The sequence below is a fragment of the Telopea speciosissima genome, chromosome 4, assembly GCF_018873765.1.
Source record: "Telopea speciosissima isolate NSW1024214 ecotype Mountain lineage chromosome 4, Tspe_v1, whole genome shotgun sequence".
NCBI classification, from domain to species: Eukaryota; Viridiplantae; Streptophyta; class Magnoliopsida; order Proteales; family Proteaceae; genus Telopea; species Telopea speciosissima.
In genome coordinates, this window is record NC_057919.1 from 61,028,629 (window position 1) to 61,054,930 (window position 26,302).

Sequence of the window (26,302 nt, forward strand, 5' to 3'; positions counted from 1 at the left end):
TCGATCCGTAGGTGCGTGCATATATTGGCAAGCGCAGTTGACAACAAAGGCAACGTCAGGGTGTGTCATAGTGATATATTGAAGAGCACCAACAATTGAACGATACTTAGTAGCATCTAGGAAGGGGGCACCCCCTGCATCCAATGATTTGAAGGGGGTGGCACCAGGTTTGCAATCCACCATACCCGCACGTTGTAGAAGATCAGAGACATACTGAGATTGAGAAAGCAAGAGACCCTTGGAGCTGTAGGTCGCCTCAATTCCAAGAAAAAAAAAGATAACTGGCCAAGATCCTTGATAGAAAATTCAGATGATAGCTGGCTGAGCATTAATGCAACATGATCAACAGAGTTACTGGTCACTGAAATATCATCCATGTAGATGAGCACATAAAGCGTGTGATGAGCATCCTTGAAAATAAACAGGGAAGGATCCGTTTGAGATGTACTAAACCCCAGCTAAAGGAGATATTGTGAGAGGCGATGAAACCAAGCACGAGGGGCTTGTTTTAGCCCATATAGAGACCGGTGGAGCTTGCATACATGATCAGAGCGAGTGGTGTCAATAAAACCTGGTGGTTGCACCATGTACACATCTTCTGAAAGAACACCATGTAAAAATGCATTTTGAACGTCAAGTTGGCGAACCGACCAACCCTGAGAAATTGCAATTGTCAAAATGGAGCGAATAGTAGTGGGCTTGATTACGGGACTGAAAGTTTCAAGATAATAAACGCCAGATTGCTGATGAAACCCTTTCACAACCAGCCTGGCCTTATACCTCTCTAATACCATATTGAAGCTGAGAATTCTCTGTGTATTTTCATTGAAGATCTTAATGTACTCATACATGAGAAGGGTATAAAATCCTAGAAGGAAAGAGACGGATTCTCCACATGTGATAATGTGGATTCTTCACATGCGTCTCTCTCTCTCTCTCTCTCTCTCTCTTGCTACGCTTGCAACTGCTACTTGTTTTATTGTGTTGCAGTTATTGTTCCTTTCTTCTCAGATGTACTTGTACATAAAATCTGTTTTTTTTTTTATTTATGTTTTTTTGATAATGAATTGTTCTTTACATATTGGTTCGAGTGGGAGGTCTTAGACCTAAAGTTATTTTTCAAAAAATTAGAAAGAATGATTGTTTATTTTTTTTAAATCCAACTATTTTTTTTTGTAGAACTTTAAATCCAACCTGGATTTATTGTTTTTTGTTTTTTGAATTTCAACATATTTTTCTTGGGAGGAATAACAAAGGGTTTAAGGTCGCAAGGAAGGGTGGGCCAGGGTAGTGGTTGCAGGGAAGGGTGGGGGAGGTTGGGAGAGAAGGATGTGGTCAGGGGTTGAGCGATTGGGCCGAGCGATGATGGCAGAGCGGAGGTGCGGGGCTGGAACTGTGTTGACTGAGGTGGTGAGGGTCACAAGGGTGGGGTGATATGCAGGGGTGGGGATGCATATCAACGGGAAGAAGAAGAGGAGGAGGAGGAGGAGGAGGATGAAACCTGCTGTAACGGTGAGCAGGTTGAGTGGCATTATATATTCAACGACTAAAATTGAAATAAAAATTTCAACGGTATAGATTTCAGTGGTGTGTTTAAGGTGTGCGTTTAACGTTTTAAGGGGTGGCACTGCTGCCAGTCACTCCTCTTAATAATAGCCGCCTTCTTAAATAGGTGAAGAATCTATAAGTTGGTTCCCCCTTACAAAAAGGGATCTTTATCTCCTCCAGTTTCCTGCCCGGCTTAGTTCCCTAGTTCTCCTAACATGGAAGGCTGGAATGACCACCCTATTCCTGCCTAAATACTCTGTCCGAGTGGGGTCCACCACTCCCTATTGGAGGAACTGTAGAACTGGGACGGGCAGGGAACTGGAGGAGATAATTTTCCTACAAAAAGGGAGGGCTAAGTATCCAAACACCCCACCTTTAGACTTGAGAGGGGACTTGGATGTGGAAAAATAATCCTCTCAAATTCCCTACAACTGTGTAGTGCGACAGTTCGGGGTGGAGATGTCGATACGTGGCAATTTGGACATCCAACAGTGCCGAGCTCAACAAAAAAAAGAAAAAAATGGAAGTCAATGAGCTCGGACCATTGGATGTGCAAGCTACCACGTGTCAAAATCTCCACCCCGAACTATCGCACTACACAGTTTAGGGAATTGCAGAGGATTTTAATCCAATGGCTATGATGTAGCTTTGGAATGGTGAAATGCATTCCACCTTGATTCTTGAGCGTTGAGAGGAAGACTTGGACGTGATGTAGCTTTTTAGAATGGGGAAATGACGGATCCAGGGCTTGCTTTGGTGGTTTTGAAACTACTATTCCCTTAGGAAGTGCTCAGGGACTTGGTCACTGAACAAATCTCGTTGACTTAAGGGTGTCAATTTTGAATTGAAATCGAAACTGAAACCGATTATTTTAAAATCGAATCGGGCTGAATTGAGTCGTTTAGATTTTGGTTTCGATTTCTTTATATATATATATATATGCCGCAGTTTGTTCTTCTCACATAGTTTTTCTTGTGGTGTGCAAGGTTACAAGGACCCACGAAGGAGTCACTTGGGATCAGACGGTGCCCACACCTCTTGGAAAGCGATGATTTCTATAAGAATAATTATCACCTAGTTGACTTGTACGTCGAGTCCCATTCAAGCTAGTTGAGGCCTTTGTTTCAATGTCTCTCGTGTCATTCGTTTACGTTCTTCCAATTGACTGTTATCCCCCAAAAAAAAAAAAAATAAAAATAAAAAAAAACCTTCTTCCAGCTGATCATATACCACTCCCTTGGTTACAAAAGTTAGAACAAGATTCAACAAGAGATTTTTACTCCAACTGGACAAGCCATACCTCACAACGACTCAATCAAAAAGAGGAGGGTTAGATAGTGCTGGTCTCTATGAGAGCCTCTCCTAGCTGTGTTGGTTCATAGAGGAACAAGAATCTAATTTATTTATAGAGCTGCGAATAGGATTGAATACAATTAAATGGAATATGGGACAGAATCTAACCAGTTTTTTTCTAATATATTTTTCTGTTTTATAAAAAAAAATGTATTATGGGAATTTATCAAAATATATATTTTTTTGTAAGAAAATATTAGTAAGGATAACGTGAGAAACTCATGACTGGGCATTACACAAATTATGCAACCATAGATCGGAAATAGAACGGTGCAGAAATATGATATCCTCTAATATAGCTCTCAGACTTAGTGGAGAAGAAGTAATTCCCTTCTGCAAGTAGGAGATCTCGTCTTTCCTATCCAACTAAACAACCACTTTCACAAACCCTTCTCATAGCACATGTAACGATGAGGAGTGGAAGGCCATGGGTTCACCAATTATAAATAGCAAATGACATAGCTCCTTTGCGTCTTAAAAAGTAAAGTGTTTCTCCAACCTTTTTTCCTCTCTTTCCAAACTTGAACAATCATTCTGTTGATCTTCTACTTCAGTTTTATTTTTATTTTAGCTATCTTAAAAGAAACATGTCTCTCCAGTCTTCTTTTGCTGCCACTCCAAATGCAAACACAAAGATCATTCGACCATTAGCCAATTTCAACCCTAGCATTTGGAGTGATCGCTTCATTACATATGCTCCTCCTGATGATAAGGTAATTATTTAATTTTTTTTCTTCTTTAAATTTTATGGTTGGATATGATACCCTAATTTCACCATGTGGGAAGGATCAAATGGTAAATGTACCATTGAATACCTAAGACATGGGTCTAGATAAACCACGTGTCAAATTTCAGACCCAAATTCAAATCCACTTGTAGGGAAGAAATTTGACATGTGTAGGGGATGTTAGAATCGAATTGGGAGTTGCACCAATCCAGGATAAGCTTTGTGAGAGCCGTCTGAAGTGGTATAGTCATGTCCAATGGAGACATATGAATGTACCGGTAAGGAAGAGTGACCAGATTTAGTTTGATAGAGCTAAAAGAGGTAGGGGCAGGCTTAAGATGACTATTGGAGAAGTGGTAAGAAAGGATAAGCATGTGGTAGGGTTCGATCCTAGTATGATCACAAATAGAGTTGTTTCGAGGACAAGGACCCATGTAGCCAATCCCTTGTAGGGGAATATTCCTGGGATGTTGCTTTGATTTTTTCCTTTACTTATTTTCTATTCATCTTTTTTTTACTTCTTTTATTTCTGTTTTACTTTTCTTATTTTTTTACTCTCATGGCCTGTTTGGATCTATGTAGCCGACCCATTTAGTTGGGATAAGGTTATGGTTGTTGTTTTGTAGGTCAGAAATTTGACATGTATAGGGGATGTTAGGATCTACCTACCCCAAAATTGTAGACTACAAGTAAACAGCTAACCATTGCTTGGTTATATGGACTGCCAGATCAAAACTTTCTCTCATTATATTATTTTCAAAGTTGCAATTTTTAAGTTGCATGAACTCAGAGAGAGAGAGAGAGAGAGAGAGAGAGAGAGAATCCTTTACATCTATATTTAATCAAATCCTTCTTTTTCTTTTTTCAGGTTCTGCAACAATGAAAGAATCTACTTGGCTACAATGAGTTACTAAAGTTACTATGAAGTGTTTATTATAGCAATATTTTGGGCTACATGTTGCATTGTACTAATTAAAGACAGAAAATATGTTTTTTAGCAGATGTATGAGGGTTGTCTTAAACAAGTTGATGAATTGAAAGAAGAAGTGAGAAGGATGCTAGTGGGTAATGCTAATAATGAGTCTTTAAAGAAACTGAGCTTGATTGATTCATTGCAAAGGCTTGGTGTGGCATATCACTTTGAAGAAGAGATCGAGGAGATACTAGAGCAAATACATGAAGCCCCAGATAATGGTTTTGATGATGACAATGATGATCTTTATACCGTGGCTTTGGGATTTCGCTTACTGAGACAGCAAGGGTATAATGTCCCTTGTGGTAAGTCCCTATCTAGATAGATAGCTAACTCAATCTTATTGTTTGGTCTTATACTTTTTTGGCCATGTCTATATACTCTTCATCTTAATTATATTGCAGACGTTTTCAAAAGATTCAAGGAGGAGGACTTCATTAATGATGTGAGTGGGATGCTATGCTTGTATGAAGCTACACATTTGAGGGTACATGGAGAAGATATTTTAGAGGAAGCCCTAGAGTTCACAACCACTAGACTTAATTCCATAGTCATGAGTACTGATCATGATCTTATAAAACCTGATCATCCTCTTGTAACACAAGTGATGCATGCCTTGAAACAACCCTTTCACAAGAACCCGCCAAGGATAGAAGCTAGGGACTACATCTCTATTTACCAAGAAGACTACATGACAATCTTAAGCTTGCAAAACTAGATTTCAATCTACTACAGTCCATCCACCAGCAGGAGCTAAGCCAACTCTCACAGTAACCTAATAATTCTAACTGATCTATCTCTATATCATGTGAATATATATAATGATATATATGTTCATACATGTATAATTAATTGGAGATGGTGGAAAGAATTGGGGTTTGCATCAAAGCTACCTTATGCTAGAGACAGACTTGTGGAGTCATATTTTGTTGCAATGGGGTTGTGTTTTGAGCCTCATTATGCTCTTTCTAGAAAGATGATAACCAAAGTTACAGTCTTGACTGTGATTATAGATGATACATATGATGCATATGGTACCTTCGAAGAACTCCAGCTCTTCACAGATGCAGTTGAGAGGTTTGATACATTGGACATTATTAGGGACATATCGAGGGGATCAAGTTTTCTCTACACGTACGTTCACCTGCACATACACGTGAGGTGGCCATGGAAGAGGGGTATACATGGAAGCATAGGGATAGATGTTGGCACCTAACATGTACATGCAGGTGAATGAACATACGTGCAGAGGATCCATTCCCTAATATTAATTTTTTTTGTGGCCCATTTGTGACTTTGCTGATGTCGACGAACTTCGTGTTTTCTTTGAATATATTGCTTAATTTTCAGGTGGGAGCATAGCGCCATGGATGGACTCCCTGAATACATGAAGGTTATCTACTCGGCACTCTTAGATTTTTACAATGAAACTTAGGAAGAGTTGAGAAAGGATGGACAATCTTATCGTTTTTACTATGCAAAGGAAGCGGTGTGTGATCATCAATAACTCTACTATTGCGTCAACACTCTTTTAAAAATTTGTTTCTCTTCTCAAAGATGATGAGATTTTACAAACACATAAAAAACAATTTAGACAAGTTCAAAAAAAAAGTTAAAAACTACTAATTAAAATTCTAATGAATAATGACCAGTGAGGTTTGTTTAATTGGTTTCATTAATTTTCAGATGAAAACACAAGTTAGAAGCTACTTCATCGAGGCCAAATGGTTAAATGATGGATATATTCCAACATTCGAAGTGTATATGGAAAATGCATCAATCAGCATTGGGTATATCTTGCTAATAGTCAATTCCTTGGTTGGCATGGGAGATTTTGTGACAAAGGAAACCTTTGTTTAGACCTTAATTGCCAGACTCATGAATGATATGAAGGCCCATAAGGTACATCAATTAATTAGTTCCATATATATATATATATATATATTTTTTTTTTCTTACTTAATTAGTATATTAATCTAACACAAGCTAACGTAAATTTGAATATTATTTTGAAGTTTGAGCAAGAGAGAGGACATGTTTGTTCGGCTGTGGAGTGTTGCATGAAGCAACACGATGTCTCAGAACAAGAGGTAGTTTATGATGAATTTAAGAGAAGATTGATGGGTGCATGGAAAGATGTAAATGAAGAGTGCATCAAACCAGCTATGATGACTCCTGCAGCTGTCCCAAGGCCAGTTCTGTTAGTGTTTGTCAACTATGATCGTAATATTGATGTTGTCTACTAGTATAAAGACGGTTTCACTCTTGCCCATGAAATAATGAAGGAGCTCATCACCTCATTGCTTTTCGATCCCATACCCATGTAGTAGTTCTGAGCTACTTGTTAGTTGTTACTCCTTTGTTTCTTTGAGTGGTTGATTCATAGTTTTCTACCAAGTTAATCCATCCATTAATCCTAGTTTTGAGAGTCTTTAAAGTTTGTTTTTTGTTTGAGGTTTGTGGCAACCTATGCTGCCTTATCTCAAGATTGGACCCTAGTTCATTATGAATTAATAATAACTAGAGTCCCTAATTATCTATTGATTTTTTGAATTTTTTTTTTGCTAAAGGCCAGCAAGATTTTAAATTATAAGAAAAAGAAAAATAAAAAATGTCTAACGTCCAGGCATACCCAGACGGATACAAGAACAAAGGTGATAAGGGATAAATTCCCTACAACCATAAATCAGAATAAACTATTCTAAATCCCACACAGGAGCAAGACCCCAACATCCATGATTCTTTTAGAGCGGCATTCTTCTTGATGCCTTTAATGTTCCCAAAAAAAATTTAATTTCATTGGCTACTTGTCTTTTTAGACGCCAAGCGATCAGAATGCTTGCGATCCACATTATCAACATCCTATGTCTTCCTCCCTCGACGTTGCTTGGTTTGCCCCTAAAAATCCGCCTTCTCAACTGCAATGGCCAATTGGTCAATTTCCACAACCTCTACCGCATGCACCACCATCATGCCATCACGAAAACACGTAGGAGCAATAGCATCCACAACATGAGGCTCCCCTGCTGGCAAGACCACCTCCAGATTTCCCCTAACCAATCGGATTTTTATCTGCTCTATTACTGACATGCTCCATTTTGCTCCATATGCATTTACCCTTTAGATGGTTGACACATGGCATATTTAAATCCAATGGTTAAAAATAAAGATCATTCAAAATCTAACCAATCCAATTCTAACCATGGTTTTCAAAACCAATCCTAATCCTAACCATGGTTTTCAAATCCAACCCTCATCTCTCTCCTCCTCCAACTCTAACCTACTCTCTCTCTCTCTGTGCTGCAACTCTCGGAGACGAGGAATGTGATTCGAGATGGGATCTCCCTCTTGAGGAACTCAATCGATGTGGGTTATTCAGGCAGTGAATCGCAACTACCAATCCTCCTAACAGTGCTACAAATCAAATTGAGAAAACCTGCAATAAGAGGGATCGGTGGATATAAACCTGGGTCTGGCGGGAGAAGGAATGTCAGGTTTGGTTTCAAATTAGTATCCCATGATAGAGGAGATAGTTGGGGTCAGGGACCTAGGATCTGAGTCGCCCGAGGGAGACGATCCAATCCACTGCGGCAGCGACCAATCTCTCCTTTTTTTTTTTTTTTTTTTTTTTTTTTTTTTTATCTCCTTTGATCCTCTTAATCCATTTACTCAGCAGGGGTTGAAGTTTTGGAGCTCAGGTTTAGATCCATTGCCTTTATTGAGATTTGTTGGCACAAGATGGATTTGGAACAGATGAACTTATGGACAACTGATGAATAAAGATTTTACATGTTCTAAGGGACTTCTCCTTGTAGACTTTCCTCTGTTTTCTTCCTCTTTTCTTCTTGTTTTCCAAACTACTTCCCACTTCTTTATAACTTTTAGAACATTTATCTAGAGACATTGAATAAACATTCGTGACTACATCGCTTAGATATAAAATGAAATCAAATGAGTAGGCCATGATGTTGTATGTAGCTCTTTCTTCTTCTTAGGTTCTGGCGTACTTTTCGCTTCATTGTTTTCCGCCATTAGAACCCCGAGTCGACGAAGCAAAAGAAGAAGCAGAGACCTTTGGTCAAACGAAGAAGCGTAAAATGGGGGCTAGCAACTAGCTGACCTTCTTCTTCTTTGTTCTTCGCCGAGGGTTTCAGATGGGGAAGGGCAGAGGTGGGAGGAGAGAAAGGGGCGGTGTTGCAGGTGGAGTTGCATAGAGAGAGGAGAGATTATGGGTTGCAGAGAGGAGAGAGAGAATGGATAATTAACTCAGGTTAGGTTAGGGTTGGATGGGTAAATCTCATAATTCAAATTTGACCATTGGATTTAAGTATGCCATGTGTCAACCATCTAAAGGATAGATAGAGCAAAATGGAACGTGTCAGTAATAGAGCAGATAAAAATCCCAACCAAAGCCGAAGACTCCACACCATGAGCAACTAAAGGAGGAGAATAGCCAGCAAGCCTACCCCCACGGTTAGACTCCACTTGCAGCCCCCTGGATGACCCACGTCTATGCACCACACCACTTCAATGAACCAGCACATGGGATCCACCACCCGGCCCATCAGTCAAACCTCCATGAACCAAAAATTTTGAATTTGAAATACGGGAATATCTTTTGGAGTATTTAATTTGCTCATGCAAATCTCCATCAACCAAATTTGCGCCATCTGGTTGTGTAGAGATATCCAAATTGTTACTAGTTGCAATCATAGAAACATTATCAGTCTGGGCCACGTGGGTAAGTTCTTCCAAGTTTTGGTTCGACACGTTAAGACTTTGATTGTCTTCATGTGCTAAACTCAAAAAACTCCCCTCAAAAGTCTTGTTATTTAATGAGGTGGGAGCCGCCAGAGTAGAAATCATGTCCAGATGAGGATTTTGGTTCACACTATGAACTAATGGGTTCACCGCAGTAGTCTCCTCCCTAGCATCCATTATCGCATCCGCATGATCACCGGCCGTTGCAACAAAATTGGGTCGATCTTCCACCGCCGGTAGCACCTCACGCGGCCTCCACTCCCGACTTCGGCTATTGTCCGCCGTCCTCTGCTCAACATCATTAGCACCAGGAATCTCATTAAACTCCTCTACTGCGCCCACCAGTTGGGGATGTAGCGGGCTAGCGGCTGACCCGCAACCTTCATCCTGTTGATTGAATACTATAGAATGACCCATCAATTGAAGGCACCTTTTTCTAAATTTTTTTTTTAAAAGTTATTGAAATAGAGAAAGAACGAAGGAGATAGAGAGGACGTCACCAAATATTAACATGGTTCGATTGTGATGTTGTTATGCTAAATTTTCTGCAATCGGTGCAATAGGGTCAAATCTGTAATGAGACACTGATCGAATGTGGCTATCTAGGGTTGTACTCATGCCCCGGTAATCCGAGGACTTGCAAATCAAAAGGGTGCATAAAGTGAAAGAAAACCTTAAGTTCACACCATCTTGAAAGTAAAGGAAAGAAAATGCAAGAAAAAGAAAGATAGATAAAATTGCAGGTTTGTTATGTGTTTGATTGATGCCTTTCTCCATGCCTCCTGCTTATTTATAGTGAGTGTAACCGTCGGAGACTGTTCCCTTAATTATCGGCCAAAGCCCAGCCACGTTCAAGCCACCACTCTTTCTCAACGCAAACTGCAAAGAAATTGCTTGTAATGGTAACCGCTTTCCTTCCTGGCCGATGAAACGACTCCTGACTGAAGGTGTCAGAGCACGATCGGTCACCCTTCTGGCCGAGCTGCCCTTTGACCAAGGCCCCTCAACCATGACAGGGTGAGCACCAACTGGGTGTAAACAATGCCCCCCACGAGTTGGGAGGTCGATTAGGGGAGCCCTCGAAACTCGTGCCCATCCCAGTTTCGCTCAAAAATATCTTCCTGGCATGCCGTAATGTGACGTGATTGTGGCTGCTGAAGGGTCGCCAGTTACGGACACGTGGTCCAATCCCGTTCCGACGCTCGCGCCTTTTGGATTATCTTCTCCGTTTCCCAAGGCAGTCATAATTCCTCTTTGAGTTTCAAAAGGGGCGAGAGTCCCTCTTAAACCCTCAACTCTATCTGATTGCGCGACAAACTCTCGTCTCCCCTTTACCTTCTTCGCAAGACCCTCAAACCCATTCGCTCTGCAATTTCAGGCAAAATGGCTGCTGAAGAAGAAGAGGTCATCGACAACCGGACCGCCGTCGAGAAGTATGAAGACAAGCGTGCCCACCTGCACCCTGCTGTGAACCTTGGGGTGCTCATCCCACGATCGGGCCACTTCGTGCTTGGTCCCATCTTTGAAGAACCCTCTGCTACTCAGTCCCTCAAGGACTTTCCTGCTCATCCGGCCGAATGCCTTCTGTTTGGCAAAGGCATCCCAAACTTCAAGTATAAACCTGGTGCCGTGAAGCGGCATTGGGTTGGCAATTACCTCGAGTGGGACGAGTGGGTAAGGAGAATGTCTGCTGCCAAGGCAGAGGATTGCAAGAGACTTGGCCTCTATGATGTCATCCAGATGTCCAGCGTAGTCTGTCCCTGCGACGTCGATTTTCTCCATGCCGCCCTGCATTTCTGGTCCCGCTCAACCAACTGCTTTCATTTTAGCTTTGGGATGCTAGGGCTAACCCTCCTTGGTATTGGCGCACTTCTGGGCCTGAAATTGGCCGACGAAGAGATCAATGGCAGTTCCTATTGTTCCCGGATTGGCTGGGACCAGAACCTTACGAGGAACGCCAGCTACTCCTCCTATCTGTCTCACTGCCGGAGGCAAAATGGTTCGGTAAGCAAACAAGAATACGTCGCTTTTCTGTTATCTTGGATCTGTCAATGCCTAATCTGCGCCGGGGCCGACAAGATCACTAAAGCGTATCTTGGCCTTGCCAATGCTTTGGCAGCTGGCCGTTCTGTCAATCTCGCAGCGTTTGTTCTCTCCTCCCTATACAGGGGTTGCAACGATCTAGTTGAATCTGGCTTCGCCCATGGCGGGGGCCCCTTCTAGGTCTTACAACTGTGGTTGAATGCCTACTTCCCCGAATTCAGTCCACCCCCTGGCCGCCGAGTTCCCGACAGTTGGTTTCAAGTTACTTCGGCCACCGCCACTACGCTCTACTGCAGAGTGTTTTGACTTCTTTTTTCATCTCAAGGATGTCCGACCCTCGGCCACTTTCACTTTGTTTCACTCTTCGAATAGTCTGCCCGGTTGGCTCGGTGACGCAATTGCTGATCCAGCCGCCCATGGGGATTTGTGGGGCTCTTACCTGACCTGCCGAGACCTTCACTACGGGGTGTTTCTCGAGCATAACAAGAACAAAATGTGCAGCACAGAGCCCTACAACCCACAATTTCTAGCCCACCAGTTCGGCCTCACACAGGCCATTCTAGTCCCTTATTTTTTCCCTGTTTCAAATGGTGGTCCTGGATGAGAGCTCCTAAAGACTTATGACCAGATTGCTGATGTGTCCCTGTTGGGTGGCTTAGCTCTCTTGGCCTTCCATCCGTGTTACTTCTCTCCTCTACCCGCGACCATTGAGAGCTTTGATGCATGATGGTCTGAATACTTCCATCGCTCGGTCCATGTTGAGTTATTCAGCATTACCATTGAATTTTTGGGGTTTTACACTAGAAATTGTGATCTATGCAGGGCACCAACAAAATCTGTACCTAAAACACCTTTTGAATTGTGGTATGGGCGCAAGTCCAGTCTCCAACATACTAGGGTGTGGGGTTGCATAGCACATGTATGGAAGCAACAGACGGATTAATTAGAATCTCATACAGATAGATGTTATTTTCTAGGATACCCTAAGACTACTATAGGCTACTATTTCTATGACCCTATAAATCAGAAGGTCAGAGTTAGTAAGAATGCGACGTTTCTTGAGGATGACATGATCTCACCGAGATCAGATCCAGTATTCATAGAAAAAATATCTAATGACTAGCTACCCTCTGCACCCACAGAAGTTTCAGTTGACCTACCCATTGAGGAGCAACAACCTCAAGAGCCTAGACGGAGTGGAAGGTTTATCCGACCACCAACTCGTTTGAATCTCCTCATAGAGGAAGATCAAAAGGTGGAAGAATTCCACATGGTGTCTGATTGTTCAGACACAGATCCTTATACTTATGTTGAGGCTCTAAAGGATTTTGACTCTGACAAATGGCAGGAAACAATATGCAGTGAGATAGATTCTATGTATTCTAACCATGTCTGAACTCTTGAGGACCTGCCACAAGGGGTAAAACCCATTGGCTATAAAAGGATCTACAAGTGGAAGAGTGGTGTGGATGGAAAGGTGGAGGGTATCGACTATGATGAAACCTTCTCAACGGTAGCGATGATTAAGTCCATCCGGATTCTATTAATGATTTCTGCATACCATGATTATGAGATCTGGTAGATGGATGTACAGACCAATTTCCGTAACGGATATGTTGATGAGGTCATATAAATGGATCAGCCAGAGGGATGTGCTTTCCCAGGGGAAGAAAATAAGGTATGCAGGTTGTTGAGGTTCATTTATTGACTGAAACTGGCTTCTAGAAGCTGCAACGTCTATGTTTAAGTTAAAATAATATCACAAGTGTACGGGTCAAACACGAGGAGATATATGCCACTCTATTTAACTAACTTAAAAGTAATGCAAAGTGAACCAAATTAAAATGTTAAATTAAACTAATTAAACTAATGAAAATTAATGCATTCTAACTCATAAGCATCTAACAAAATTAGGGGATTAAATTGGCGTCCTAACACATGAGCATCTAACCTATCAAACTAATGCAAATTGAAAGGAATAAAAATGCAGCTACACATAATAACCACATAAAAAGGAATAAGGGAATAAAAGTGCATCCACAAACCTTGATGTGCTTGAACTGGATTGAACTTGCTTGCATGAATACTTGAATAAACTTACCATGGCTTCCTCTTCTAAATCTCCAAGTCTTATCATCAACATAGAAACTTAGACTAGGAAGCTTTAAACTAAAGCTATTACAACCATTAAACTAGACTTATGAAATCAAAACTAAGAACTTGAAAGAACTAATCTTATGAAATCAAAACTAAAAACTAGAAAGCCAAAAATCACAATTTAGAAGGAAAAGAAGAGAAGAAATTTCACTAGAAATTTAACCACTTTACAAGAGAGGGGCTAAGGGTATTTATAGGGGGAAGGAGAGAAGAAATAAGAGAAGAGAGAAGAGGGGGAGGGGCTCCTCGATTTTGGAGCTCCTCTCCTTCTAAAAATCATGGAGAGGAGAGAGAGTGTGAGAAGGGAATCCAAAAATAGGAGAAGATTCTCTTCTCCTTCCTCCTTTACAATGCTTGATCCCCAAGAAAAAAAATATAAATAGAAAGAGGGAGAGAAGAGAATATTGTTTACATAAACCTTGTATTTCTAGAAAAGTAAATTTCTAACTCTAACTTGTGCTTCCTTTTCTTTGTAGATATCTTCTCCAAGCAATGAGATCAAAGCATCTTTGACTTTTCAACCTTCCATAAATGAGAAAATATCTTTCAAAATAAATCTATTCCAAGTAGACTTTCAAAAGTGCCCTTGAAAAGTTGGAGGAGAGAGAGAGAAAGTGATGACTAGAATTCCACTCAACCAAATAACAAAATCCCCAATGTGTCCTCTAAAAATCGTGGAGCATTAAATGCAACCCAAAAAAATCGTGGACACCTTGTGGGCCTTCAAAACTATGAAATCTAATGGCAGTGTGGGTCCCTCCATGTGGGTAGCAGTCCTTCTCTCTCTTCAAGAATGCAAAATTACTGAAATAGCCCTGTACTTGTAGTAGATCTCCACCATTGCTTAGAAATATCTTCTATAATGTCAAAAATGTCCTTGGACAGTGGTAGAATGACTAAGGGCTTGTACTACAGCTCCTTTTTGACCCATTATCCTTTCTTGGGCTGAAAAGAATAATCAACTGTACGGTGGGCTAGACGAATGCATACTTGCTTTCCATCACGTCCAACTTGCTCCAAATTTAATCCTCTTTACAACCATGGAAAGAAAAATGATAACTTTACGTGTAACTCGGGACATGCAGCTCCCAATAGTCCAGAATAGCCTAAAATAGCTCAAAACCTGAAAAGCACAAGAAAGCACCAAAGTAACTCTGTCCAATGTGGTAAAATGTATGCTTTATGCCCTAAGATTTCACACATAAATGTACTCATCAGTCCGTTTTGATCAGACTATCAAGGATTTTGAGTTTGAGCAAAACATTGATGAACCATGCGTGTATAAGAAAATTAGTGGGGGTGCCATTTGTTTCCTTGTCCTATATGTGGATGGTATAGTAGTCATTGGGAATGATGTGGAACTACTTTCATTTGTAAATTAAGATGTGGTTATCCAAAACATTCTCAATGAAAGATCTGGGTAAGGCCAGCTACATCCTAGGAATTAAGCTTGTGAGAGATTGCAAGAATAGGATGTTGGGGTTATCACAATCCACCTACATTGACAAAGTGCTAAACAAGTTCAACATGCAGGATTATACATAGAATTAATCTTTTCAAATCATAATGTCCTCAAACTCCTGAGGATGTTGAGGGTATGAAGAGAGTTCCTTATGCTTCGGTTGTAGGAAGTCTGATGTATGCCATATTATGTACCAGACTAGATATTTGTCATGTTGTAGGAATTATGAGCCGATATCAATTTAATCCAAGATAAGAATACTGGACAGTTGTCAATGGGATCCTCAAGTATCTAAGGAGGACCAAGGATTACTTCGTTGTGATCAGTTGTCAGTATTTAGATATATACATCGATTCGGATTTCCAAACTGACAAGGATGATAGAAAGTCCACCTCTAGGATGGTCTTTATGACTGGTACAGTGATTTGGAGGAGTGCCAAATAGAAGTCAACAGCCGATTCCACAACAGAAGCTGAGTACTTGGCAGCTAGTGAAGCAGCCAAGGAAGGTGTCTAACTCAAGAAATTTTTGATTGACTTAGGGGTGGTGCCTGAGCTTGTGGAGCAACCTATACCATTGTTATGTGACAATAGGGGAGCTATAGCACAAGCAAAGGAACCAAGAGCTCATTAGAGGAATAAGCATGTGAAGTGGAAGTATCACTTGATTCGTGAGATCATTCAGCATGATGACATAGCCATAGCTAAGGTTGATACTGCAGATAAATTATCTGACCCTATGACTAAAGGCTTATCTCCTAGTATTTTTGAGGAACATGCTGAGAATATGGGCATAAGGTTCATTGGTAATTGGCATTGATGTAAAAAATCTTTTGAATTAATGAATTTAATTTCGATTAGCATGATCAGTTCTTGAGCTCAGTTACTTGTCCATAGGTATACTTACCTACATCTATTCACCACTAGGGACAAGACTGGACATCTTGTCTAATATGGTGTCACATTGTGTGTGCTTAGGGATGTTATTTTTCCAAAACAAGTGTGAGTGTACATACGATGTGTACATTGGACTGGATCACTTGAGAATTTCACATGTGGTGTACTGTCGGTTTATAAAGAAAACGAAATTCTCTTAAGTAGTTCACGATTGGTCCCTTTACCTGAGGGGTCCTTATCGTTGCATTCATATGCTGTGGGTTTTGGTGCACCAACGGCTGATGTCTCTCTGACTATATATCGGTAAGCTGGATTCATAATATCTGAGTATATTCGAAAGAGATGCCCAACATGGAATCCACAGGCCATACGTTGGGAGTATGATGAGAAGAGTATTCTATACAGGATTGGACTCAAACCCGGATCCGGTAGCATTTTGTAAATGGTTTGAAATGTTTTTAGATATGTATATTTATAAAACGATTATCTGTTTTCTCGAACCTTTGGCTTGAAAATTTATTTCCTCCATCCAATCAAGGTAATATAATCTCTCGTACGATATATCAGTTCATTGAGGATTGATAGTTTCGACACATGCCTTATATTGAACCATGCAACATTGTTTTTGTGAAGGACTAATGCATGTCTTAACTAATTACCTTATATGTTGATTGTTACATCTATTGGGCTTCTTTTGTGTTGGACACTGTAGAAGCTGAGTAGAATCCCATTGTGATCCTACCCCTTTTGTTTCGATTCCATTCATTTACCCAGTACGGTTGATCATGTTTTTCTTTTCGTGATCCTCTTGTAAGATTGGATCGATCTTATAGTAGGATAGAGGAGATTGTTAGAAAAGAAAAGGTATTGAAGCAAAAATTGAATATTAGACCCAATATTGGATTCCTCTAGCAATAGGGATCGTTCCTTGGCTAGAAAGATTTGTGGGTTTGGTGATTGAGTCCCATTAGGAAACTCAATATTCCTTACCCAAGTGCTCTACCAATTTAGGAGTGTGAGGGCATATCATATTTAATTATGATATTGCCCAAACCTAATTGAGAAACACACATCCTTGGAAAAAAACATGGAGCAGTATTCCCCTCCCCTAGAAACTATCCTCACTTCCTCTCTTTCTCTTAGTGTTTTCTTGGAGATAGTCTGGGGTTTTGTGAACCCTAGAGGAGGAGTTGGCTTGATCGTGTGGGAACGCAAAGTTGTGAGTGGTGCGTGAAACAATTGAGAAAGGGCTATATTCGGTTGGAGGTTTTGCATCTGTGAAACTCAAGGTAACAATTGAAACCATTGTTGTTCTTTTTGATTGAATGACATCTCCCATCGATAATCATCGATCCTGAATCGCTTCCGTGGATTGCTCACTGGTAACCTATAGAAATGTATTCCACTTTGACTCTTGAGAGTTGAGAGGAGGATTTGGACGTGATGTAGCTTTTTAGAATGGTGAAATGGCATATCCAGGGCTTGCTTTGGTGGTTTTGAAACTACTCCCTTAGGAAGTGCTCTGGGACTTGGTCAATGGATAAATCTCGTGGTGTCAATTTGAAATTGAAATCGAAACTGAAACCGATTATTTAAAATCGAATCGAGCTGAATTGAATCGGTTTGATTTTGGTTTCAAAATCTAGAATCTTTAATCAGTTCGGTTTGGTTTCAATTTCTTTATTGGAATCATAAGACCAAATCGAATTACCCATTTTTAAATTGAATAAGGAAATGAATAAATCATATTTTTGTTTCTAATGTTTTAATTAATGTGGATGATGAATTCCTTTCTATTTTAAAGTTTACAAAAAGTTATTGTTGGATTATTGGCGTTGACAAACAAGGGGTTCTTTTGTTATAAATATGTAAAAAGTTTGCTCAAATACTTAAATTAATAGGGCCCAACTGAATGCAAACCGAGACAAAACCAAATATGTAACCGAATAAAAATCTAATCGAAACCCAATCGTGTCGGTTTAGTTGTGGTTTCAAAATACATGCTCCTATTCGGTTTCGGTTTTTAAATGTTATATCTTGAACCGAACCGAAACCGGACCAAAAAAATGAAACTGAACCGCTTAACACTCTTACCTTGATCGCATCTAGTCATAATGTACGCAACGGTTGGGAACGTGAATAATTATCACCTCCAATTCACTGCCCACTCCAATTTCCTCCAATTCCGCACTTATGAATGGAAATGCCCACCCTACCCTACCTTGGGCAGTGTGTTCGGGGTAGGGTGGTCATTTCTACTCATATGTGTGAAATTGGAGGAATTGGAGTGGACAGCGATTTGGAGGGGATAACAATTCGGGCAATGGGGTTATTCCCTGTGTCTCGGTCACTCTCGATTTATCTTTGTTGACTTTTAATTTTGGGGGAGTGTTTTTTATGGGGGAGCGTGGCTCTCGTGCACACATAGGGGTCAATGAGAACACAGACGGAAGCATCAGGCAATCAGTCTTTTTTGCCTTTCATTGGGGCACGGCAGTCTCATCCCCTTCTCTATGTCTCATTTACTATTTGAGGAGTAAAAAGAAAAATAAAATACTAACCTCAAAGAGTATGAAAATCAAGTCGATCCAAACCAACACCAAAGCGTCAAATGAGATCCTTGGTTATTGGAAACCTGGTAGGAAATAAAATTTAGGAAAAATTACATGCCTCTGCCCTGTACTATGGCCTAATTATATTTTCTTGTCTTGTATTTTCCTCAATTACATCTAGACCCCCTTTGATTGACGGTGTTAACCTGCTGTTAGTTTTAGTTTGGAAAAAACTATTTTGCCCTTGTATTAAAATATAAAAATTAAATTATGTTGCTACCCCTATCTTCATTTTCAATCTAAAACACCCCTAACAGAGGAAAACGAAGAATTTTTATCTCCTACAATTCTGACACCCTCCAATTCCCCTACAATCCCTTACATGGGAGTTGAAATGATCACTTACCCACTGCCTGGATACACTTCCCAAGGCAGTGGGTAAGTGGTCATTTCACTCTCATGTGAGGGATAAGAATTTTTATCTCGTACAATTCTGACACCCTCCAATTCCCCTACAATCCCTTACATGGGAGTTGAAATGATCACTTACCCACTGCCTGGATACACTTCCCAAGGCAGTGGGTAAGTGGTCATTTCACTCTCATGTGAGGGATTGTAGGGAATTGGAGGGTGTTAGAATTGTAGGTGATAATGAAAAACGAAGGTCGGGCGTTCATCTCCAGCAAGCTCCAAGTTTGTAAGGGTTTAGTGATGTTGTTTTCTAATGATTTTCCACTTTGTTTTACTAAGTGATTTTTAGGGTTTTGATTCTCTTTTGGTGTTTCTAGTTTGTTAATTCCCCCAATCTTTATTTCGATTTCGATCTTTCTTCGTTCTGTTAGTAGAGTTCAAAGACAGGTCTCGCTTTGCGGCTGAGGATTTTCAGGTGAGTTTGATTGAAGTTTTAGGAAGATTTTTATGCATTACAAAGACAGGTCTTACTTGAATCAATTAAATTGAAACACAGTTCCAAAGAAACTACAAACCAGAACAAAACAATCATGGAAGAAGAGTCTCTGAGAGTGCCAAGGGCTGTCATAAAAGTTTCATTGAACTTCTTTTCAACAACACTACGAACATATTTTTAACATTGAGGCAGATGTTGGTAGAAATTCTGCTTAAGTTGAGCAGAAGCTGAGTTTTGGCCGCTGGAATCGACATTGTCGCTGGAGCCATTTTCTCGGGAACCCGTTGGATGTAGTATTCACCGGCATATGCCCTAGGAAGATTCCCATCACTTTTTCTCTGGAACACAGGTTGTTGCTCTTGGTTAGCTAACTGTAGTCTTTGTAGCTCCTGAATCTGCCTCTAAATCTCTGCATAGGGCAAAATCTGCTCCCCTCCTCCCAGCATTCTTGAACCCCCAATTTCCATCTATAAATACCTTTTGCTCTCCTCCCTTAGAATCAATCAACTTTGAAGCTGTAAATAGAGAAGAAAAAGAGAAAGGGAGAGGTAGAAAGATAGGGTTTTTCAGTTACTGCAACTTCGGGATTTGCCATGGCAGCCCTTCTCATGTTCATATGCTGGATTTCACCCATCCAAGCGTATAAGAGGCTTGAAAGAATGGTTTTGGAGGTCCAAAATCAAATTTCTTTTTGAGGAATATTGAAGATATGTGAAAAAATGATAAAGATTCTCTTTTTGAATCTGTAAATGAAACCCATAACATCCATTCAACTGTCTTACCTTACTTTGCTCGGTGGAGAAAATTGTATGGTAATTAGTTAAGCTTCATAGTAAATGGATGGATTATCTGCAGGTGACCTCGCTCAAATCATGGCTGGTTTCTTAAGTGGTGTGGAGATAGGGTTTTTATTAGAAATGAAAAAAATTAGATGGGTTTGTGAGTTTTTTTTGCAGAGGGATCTCAGCTCTGTGCTTGGTTTTCTTTCTTTTTGGATGGTCTACATCTGGCTAACTTTGACGATGCAGAGATATGGGGTATCTTGATCACCAAGGGAAGTGGGAGCGAAATCACCGATGCTGTTGACAATGGGGCGGGATTGAAGAGCGGTGGGGTGGGTGGGGTTACAGGAAGAAGAGGAAGAAGAGAAGATGATGCAGAAGAGAAGAAGAAGAATCATTTTTAATCAAATGGGATTGCAGAGGGGTGGGGGTGAGGGTGGGTGGGGTTACAGGAAGCAGAAGAAGAGAAGAGAAGAAGAAGATTCATTTTTAATCTAAAGGGCAAATGGAATAATGGATCATGTCAAAAAGACCCAGGTTAGTTTAAGGATTATGAAAAATCTTTTTATGTCACATCAGCAACTAACAGACGGATGCTAACGGCAGGGATGTAATAATAATTTTATTCAAAATAGAGGGAAGAATTATGTAATTAAAAAAAATATAAAAGAAAAAGGTATAATTAGACCAAAATACAGGGGAGGGACATGTAATTTTCCTTAAAATTTATTATTTTGGTGCTCATCAAGTCCTTGGTCTCTCCCCTTATAAATTAAGAACTGAGCTAACAACAGATAACACAACACTTAATTTACATAATAGAGAGGCTTAGCCATGGATCCTGATATCTATAAAACTGTTACAGGAGGCCAGATGTTAAAAGGTGCAGTTTCGGTTAAACGGTTTGGTTCGGTTCAAATCGTTTAATTAAACGATCTCAATTTTGAAGCCATAACCAAACCATTTATTAAACGGTTTCACAGTTTCGATTTTAAACGGTTTTGTTCGATTCAGTAAACGGTTTTTGTTTCTTTTTGGCACATGTACATTTAAACGGTTTATTCGATTAAACGGTTCGATTCGGTGCAAACCATTTAACTAGACGACTTCAAATTTGAAACCATAATTGAACAATTTAATAAACAGTTTCATGATTTCAATTTAAATGATTTGGTTTGATTTTGATAAACGATTTCGATTTGATTTTGACACCCCTTCTAGGAGGGGATTCAGCTTTGTTCTCGTCCAGAGTTATCTGGTTTTGATGTAAATGAATAGCCGAAATCTGTTTCCGTATCCATGTTTGTATCCGTTTAGCACAATCCGAATCTGTCCGAAAGCTAAACGGATGCGAATACGGATAGGCTATAACTATCCGAAAAACTATATTTACATGTAAACGGATAAAATATCCAATCCGTATCCGTGTCCGTATTCATTTAGCACTTTCTGAATCCGTCCGATAGCTAATCGAATGCGGATACGGATATAGCACTATCCGAGCCGAATCCGATCCGTTTACAGCCCTAGTTTTAAGGAGGGTGAGTCGAAGTCACAAAAAAAAAAATAGAAAATTAAATTTTCAACTGTCCCAACTCCCAACTACTCTACTTTTGATTTTTTCCTCGTTAAAAAATAGATGAAATTATTTTAGCATCACCTTCAGTTTGACCCATTAAATTGGGTCTTATTTAATAATGGTGCCAAGTGATCTAAAGGTAGTTGGGGTAGGTGTCAAAATCAAATCAAAATCGTTTATTGAAATCAAATTGAGTTGTTTAAATCGAAATCGTGAAATCATTTAATAAATGATTCAGTTATGGTTTCAAAATGAAAACCATTTAATTAAATGGTTTAAACTGAACCAGATCATTTAACTGAATAAACCGTTTAACATTTAAAAATATACATAAAAATTTCAAAAACAAACAAAAAGCGTTTACCGAAACCGAATCAAATTGTTTAAATTCGAAACCGTAAAACCGTTTAATAAACAGTATGATTATGATTTCAAAATTGAGACTGTTTAATTAAACGATTTAAACCAAATCATACCATTTAGTCAAAATCAGACCATTTAACACCCTTAGTCTCCAATTTGTTGTATATAATTATTTTTTGTCACCATCACCACTGGTTTGAGTGACATCAATGAGGTCTTATTTAATATGCATTTAGATCGTTGTAGACATTTACTCTCTCCACCACCTAATTCATAATACTTTTAATATATTTTTTCTCTATCATCAAAACAAGTATTATGGGAATTTATGAAAATATCTTGAGAAAGTTTTTCCCTATCTATAAATAGAAAGTCACATAGTTCCTTTGTACTTCACATTCACATTTCAATCAAAAGACGTTGCATCAAAGCTGTCCCAATTTCAGTTCCATCTTATTTTTGTTTGTCTTAAAAAGAAAAGTGGTTCTCCAACCCTTTTTTGCTCTCCGTTCCATCATTCTGTTGATCTACTTCTTCAGTTTTATCTTAAAAAGAAAGATATGTCTCTCCAATCTTCTTTTGTTGCCACTCCAAATGCAAACACAAAGATCATTCGCCCGTTAGCCAATTTCCATCCTAGCATTTGGGGTGATCGCTTCATCACATATGCTCCTCCTGATGATATGGTAATTATTTAATTTTTTTTTGTTCTTTAAATTTTATGGTTGGATACCCTAATTTCACCATGTCAAAAAGAAGGATCAAATGGTAAATGTATCATTGAATTCCTAAGACATGGGTCTAGATTAACCACATGTCAAATTTCAGACCTAAATTCAAATCCACTTGTAGGACTGAAATTTGACATGTGTAGGGGATGTTAGGGTCTACCTACCCCAAAATTGTAGACTAAAAGTAGACACCTAACCATTGCTTGGTTATATGGACTGCCAGATCAAAAACCTTCTCTCATTATATTATTTTCAAAGTTGCAATTTTTAAGACAGCTATATCTAATCAAATCCCTCTTTTTCTTTTCTCAGTTTCTGCAACAATGATAGAATTTACTTCTTATTATTCTTACTAAATTCCTTTCTCTTTTTTCAGTTTCTGCAACAATGAAAGAATTTACTTGTTATTATTTTTACTTATCTACAATGAGTTACCAAAGTTACTATATAGTGTTTATTATAGCAATATTTTGGGCTACATTTTGCATTATACTAATAAAAGACAGAAAATATGTTTTTTAGCAGATGTATGAGGCTTGTCTTAAACAAGTTGATGAATTGAAAGAAGAAGTGAGAAGGATGCTAGTGGGTGATGCTAATAATGAGTTTTTAAAGAAACTAAGCTTGATTGATTCATTGCAAAGGCTTGGTGTGGCATATCACTTTGAAGAAGAGATTGAGGAGATACTGGAGCAGATACATGAAGCCCCAGATCATGGTTTTGATGATGACAATGATGATCTTTATACCATAGCTTTGCGATTTCGCTTACTGAGACAGCAAGGGTATAATGTCCCTTGTGGTAAGTCCCTATCTAGATAGATAGCTAACTCAATCTTGCTTGCTTGGTCATTCTTATACTTTGTAGGCCATGTCTATATGGTCTTCAACTTAGATTATTGATCATTTGGTCATCACCATTTGGGTGGTGTGGTGAATTATATTGCAGATGTTTTCAAAAGATTCAAGGAAGAGGACTTCATTAATGATGTGAGTGGGATGCTATGCTTGTATGAAGCTACACATTTGAGGGTACATGGAGAAGATATTCTAGATGAAGCCCTAGAGTTCACAACCACTAGACTTAATTCCATAGTCACTGATGGTTTAAAACCTCATCCTCTTGCAACACAAGTGATGCATGCCTTGAAAAAATCCTTTCACAAGAACCCGCCAAGGATAGAAGCTAGGGACTACATCTCTATTTACCAAGAAGACTACAATACAAAGAATGAATCTCTTCTTAAGCTTGCAAAACTAGATTTCAATCTACTACAGTCCATCCACCAGCAGGAGCTAAGCCAACTCTCAAAGTAACCTAATAATTCTAACTCATCTATCTCTCTCATATATATATATATATATTTAATGATATATATTCATACATGTATAATTAATTGCAGATGGTGGAAAGAATTGGGGTTTGCATCAAAGCTACCTTATGCTAGAAACAGACTTGTGGAGTCATATTTTGTTGCAATGGGGTTGTGTTTTGAGCCTCATTATGCTCTTTCTAGAAAGATGATAACCAAAGTTACATCCCTGATTGTGATTATAGATGATACATATGATGCATATGGTACCTTCGAAGAACTCCAGCTCTTCACAGATGCAGTTGAGAGGTTTGATACATTAGACATTATCGGGGACATATCGAGGAGATCAAGTTTACTCTGCACGTACGTTCACCTGCATATACACATGAGGTGGCCAACATCTATCCCACTTCTTACCTTTTAAAGGATGAAAAGGGGTATACATGGAAGCATAGGGATAGATGTTGGCACCTAATTAACATGTACATGCAGGTGAATGAACATACGTGCAGAGGATCCATTCTCTAATATTAATTTTTTTTCTTGGCCCATTTGTGACTTTGCTGATTTCGGCGAGCTTCATGTTTTCTTTGAAAATATATTGCTTAATTTTCAGGTGGGACTATAGCGCCATGGATGGACTCCCTGAATACATGAAAGTTATCTACTCGGCACTCTTAGATTTTTACAATGAAACTGAGGAAGAGTTGAGAAAGGATGGACAATCTTATCGTTTTTACTATGCAAAAGAAGCGGTGTGTGATCATCAATAACTCTACTACTGGGTTAACATTCTTTTAAAAAGTTGTTCCTCTTCTTAAAGATGATGACATTTTACAAACACAAAAAATAGTTTAGACAAGTTCAAAAAATGTTAAAAACTAATTAAAATTCTAATAATTGATGACCAGTGGGGTTTGTTTAATTGGTTTCATTTTCAGATGCAAACACAAGTTAGAACCTACTTCATCGAGGCCAAATGGTTAAATGATGGATATATTCCAACATTCGAAGTGTATATGCAAAATGCATCAACCAGCATTGCTTATATCTTGCTAGTAGTCCATTCCTTGGTTGGCATGGGAGATTTTGTGACAAAGGAAACCTTTGCTTGGGCAATGAATAATCCAGAGCTTATGAAGGCTTCAACCTTAATTGCCAGACTCATGAATGATATGAAGGCCCATAAGGTACATTAACTAATTAGTTCCAATTATTATTTTTTTCTTACTTAATTTATTAGTGCATCATTAAATTAAGCTGCATATTTTAGCAAAGCATGTTGCAGCTACAAGAACTTCATTTATCTGGGATATGGCTCCATCTTGTATTAACCAGGGCTTAAGTTGGGATGCCCAATTAAGACCTAAACATAGATTCGCCCAATGAGGATTTTTTTTTATTTTTATTGTGCTTGATTTGCTTTTGAAATTCACTCCCTGCTGATGGCCATGCCGAAGGTGGGGAGGAAATTTCTTTGGTAGCTTGGTCATTTGATGTACATAATATCTTTTTATATAAGTTATACAATACTTTGCTGATCTTTAGCAAAAAAAAGTTGTATATATATATATATATATACCAATGATTTCATACACAGCCGTGCAAGCATGCACGGTCGAGTGCCTCTCACAAAGAGTTGGAAAAGTCATAAACCCCCCCACCTATATTTATTGCCTCAAAACTACCACCCTCTCACATGCATGGCTTACACAGTCGTGTACGAAAACTGCCCCCATATATATATATGGATAGAAGATGTATCTATTAAGCTGCATATATATAATTGACCAAAAATGTAATTAATCTAACACAAGCTAGCGTAAATTTGAATATTATTTTGAAGTTTGAGCAAGAGAGAGGGCATGTTTGTTCGGCTGTGGAGTGCTACATGAAGCAACACAATGTTTCAGAAGAAGAGGTATATGATGAATTTAATAGAAGAGTGGTGGATGCATGGAAAGATGTAAATGAAGCGTGCATGAGACCTATGATGACTACTGCAGCTATCCCAAGGCCAGTTCTGTCAGTGTTTGTCAACTATGATTGTAATATTGATGTGGTCTACACGTATAAAGATGGTTTCACTTTTGCTAATGAAATATTGAAGGAGCTCATCACCTCATTGCTTGTCGATCCCATACCCATGTAG

General features: G+C 39.2%; 1 protein-coding gene across 1 annotated transcript; it reads left to right on the forward strand.

Annotated features, from left to right (window-relative positions):
• The first annotated feature begins 3,435 nt into the window (after positions 1-3,435).
• On the forward strand, positions 3,436-26,302 carry LOC122659497 ((-)-germacrene D synthase-like). The gene is made up of 8 exons (XM_043854601.1): positions 3,436-3,473; positions 22,664-22,789; positions 23,360-23,636; positions 23,784-24,147; positions 24,238-24,456; positions 24,767-24,905; positions 25,092-25,340; positions 25,997-26,302. Exons 2-8 carry the CDS (start codon positions 22,664-22,666, stop codon positions 26,300-26,302), a joined length of 1,680 nt encoding a protein of 559 aa, XP_043710536.1. The 5' UTR covers positions 3,436-3,473.

Coding starts and splice junctions, on each gene's coding strand:
- LOC122659497 (XM_043854601.1), top strand. CDS start 22,664: ATGTCTCTCCAATCTTCTTTTGTTGCCACTCCAAATGCAAACACAAAG. Junction 23,637..23,783: donor AGGGTATAATGTCCCTTGTG/GTAAGTCCCTAT, acceptor ATTATATTGCAG/ATGTTTTCAAAAGATTCAAG. Junction 24,906..25,091: donor TTTACTATGCAAAAGAAGCG/GTGTGTGATCAT, acceptor TTTCATTTTCAG/ATGCAAACACAAGTTAGAAC.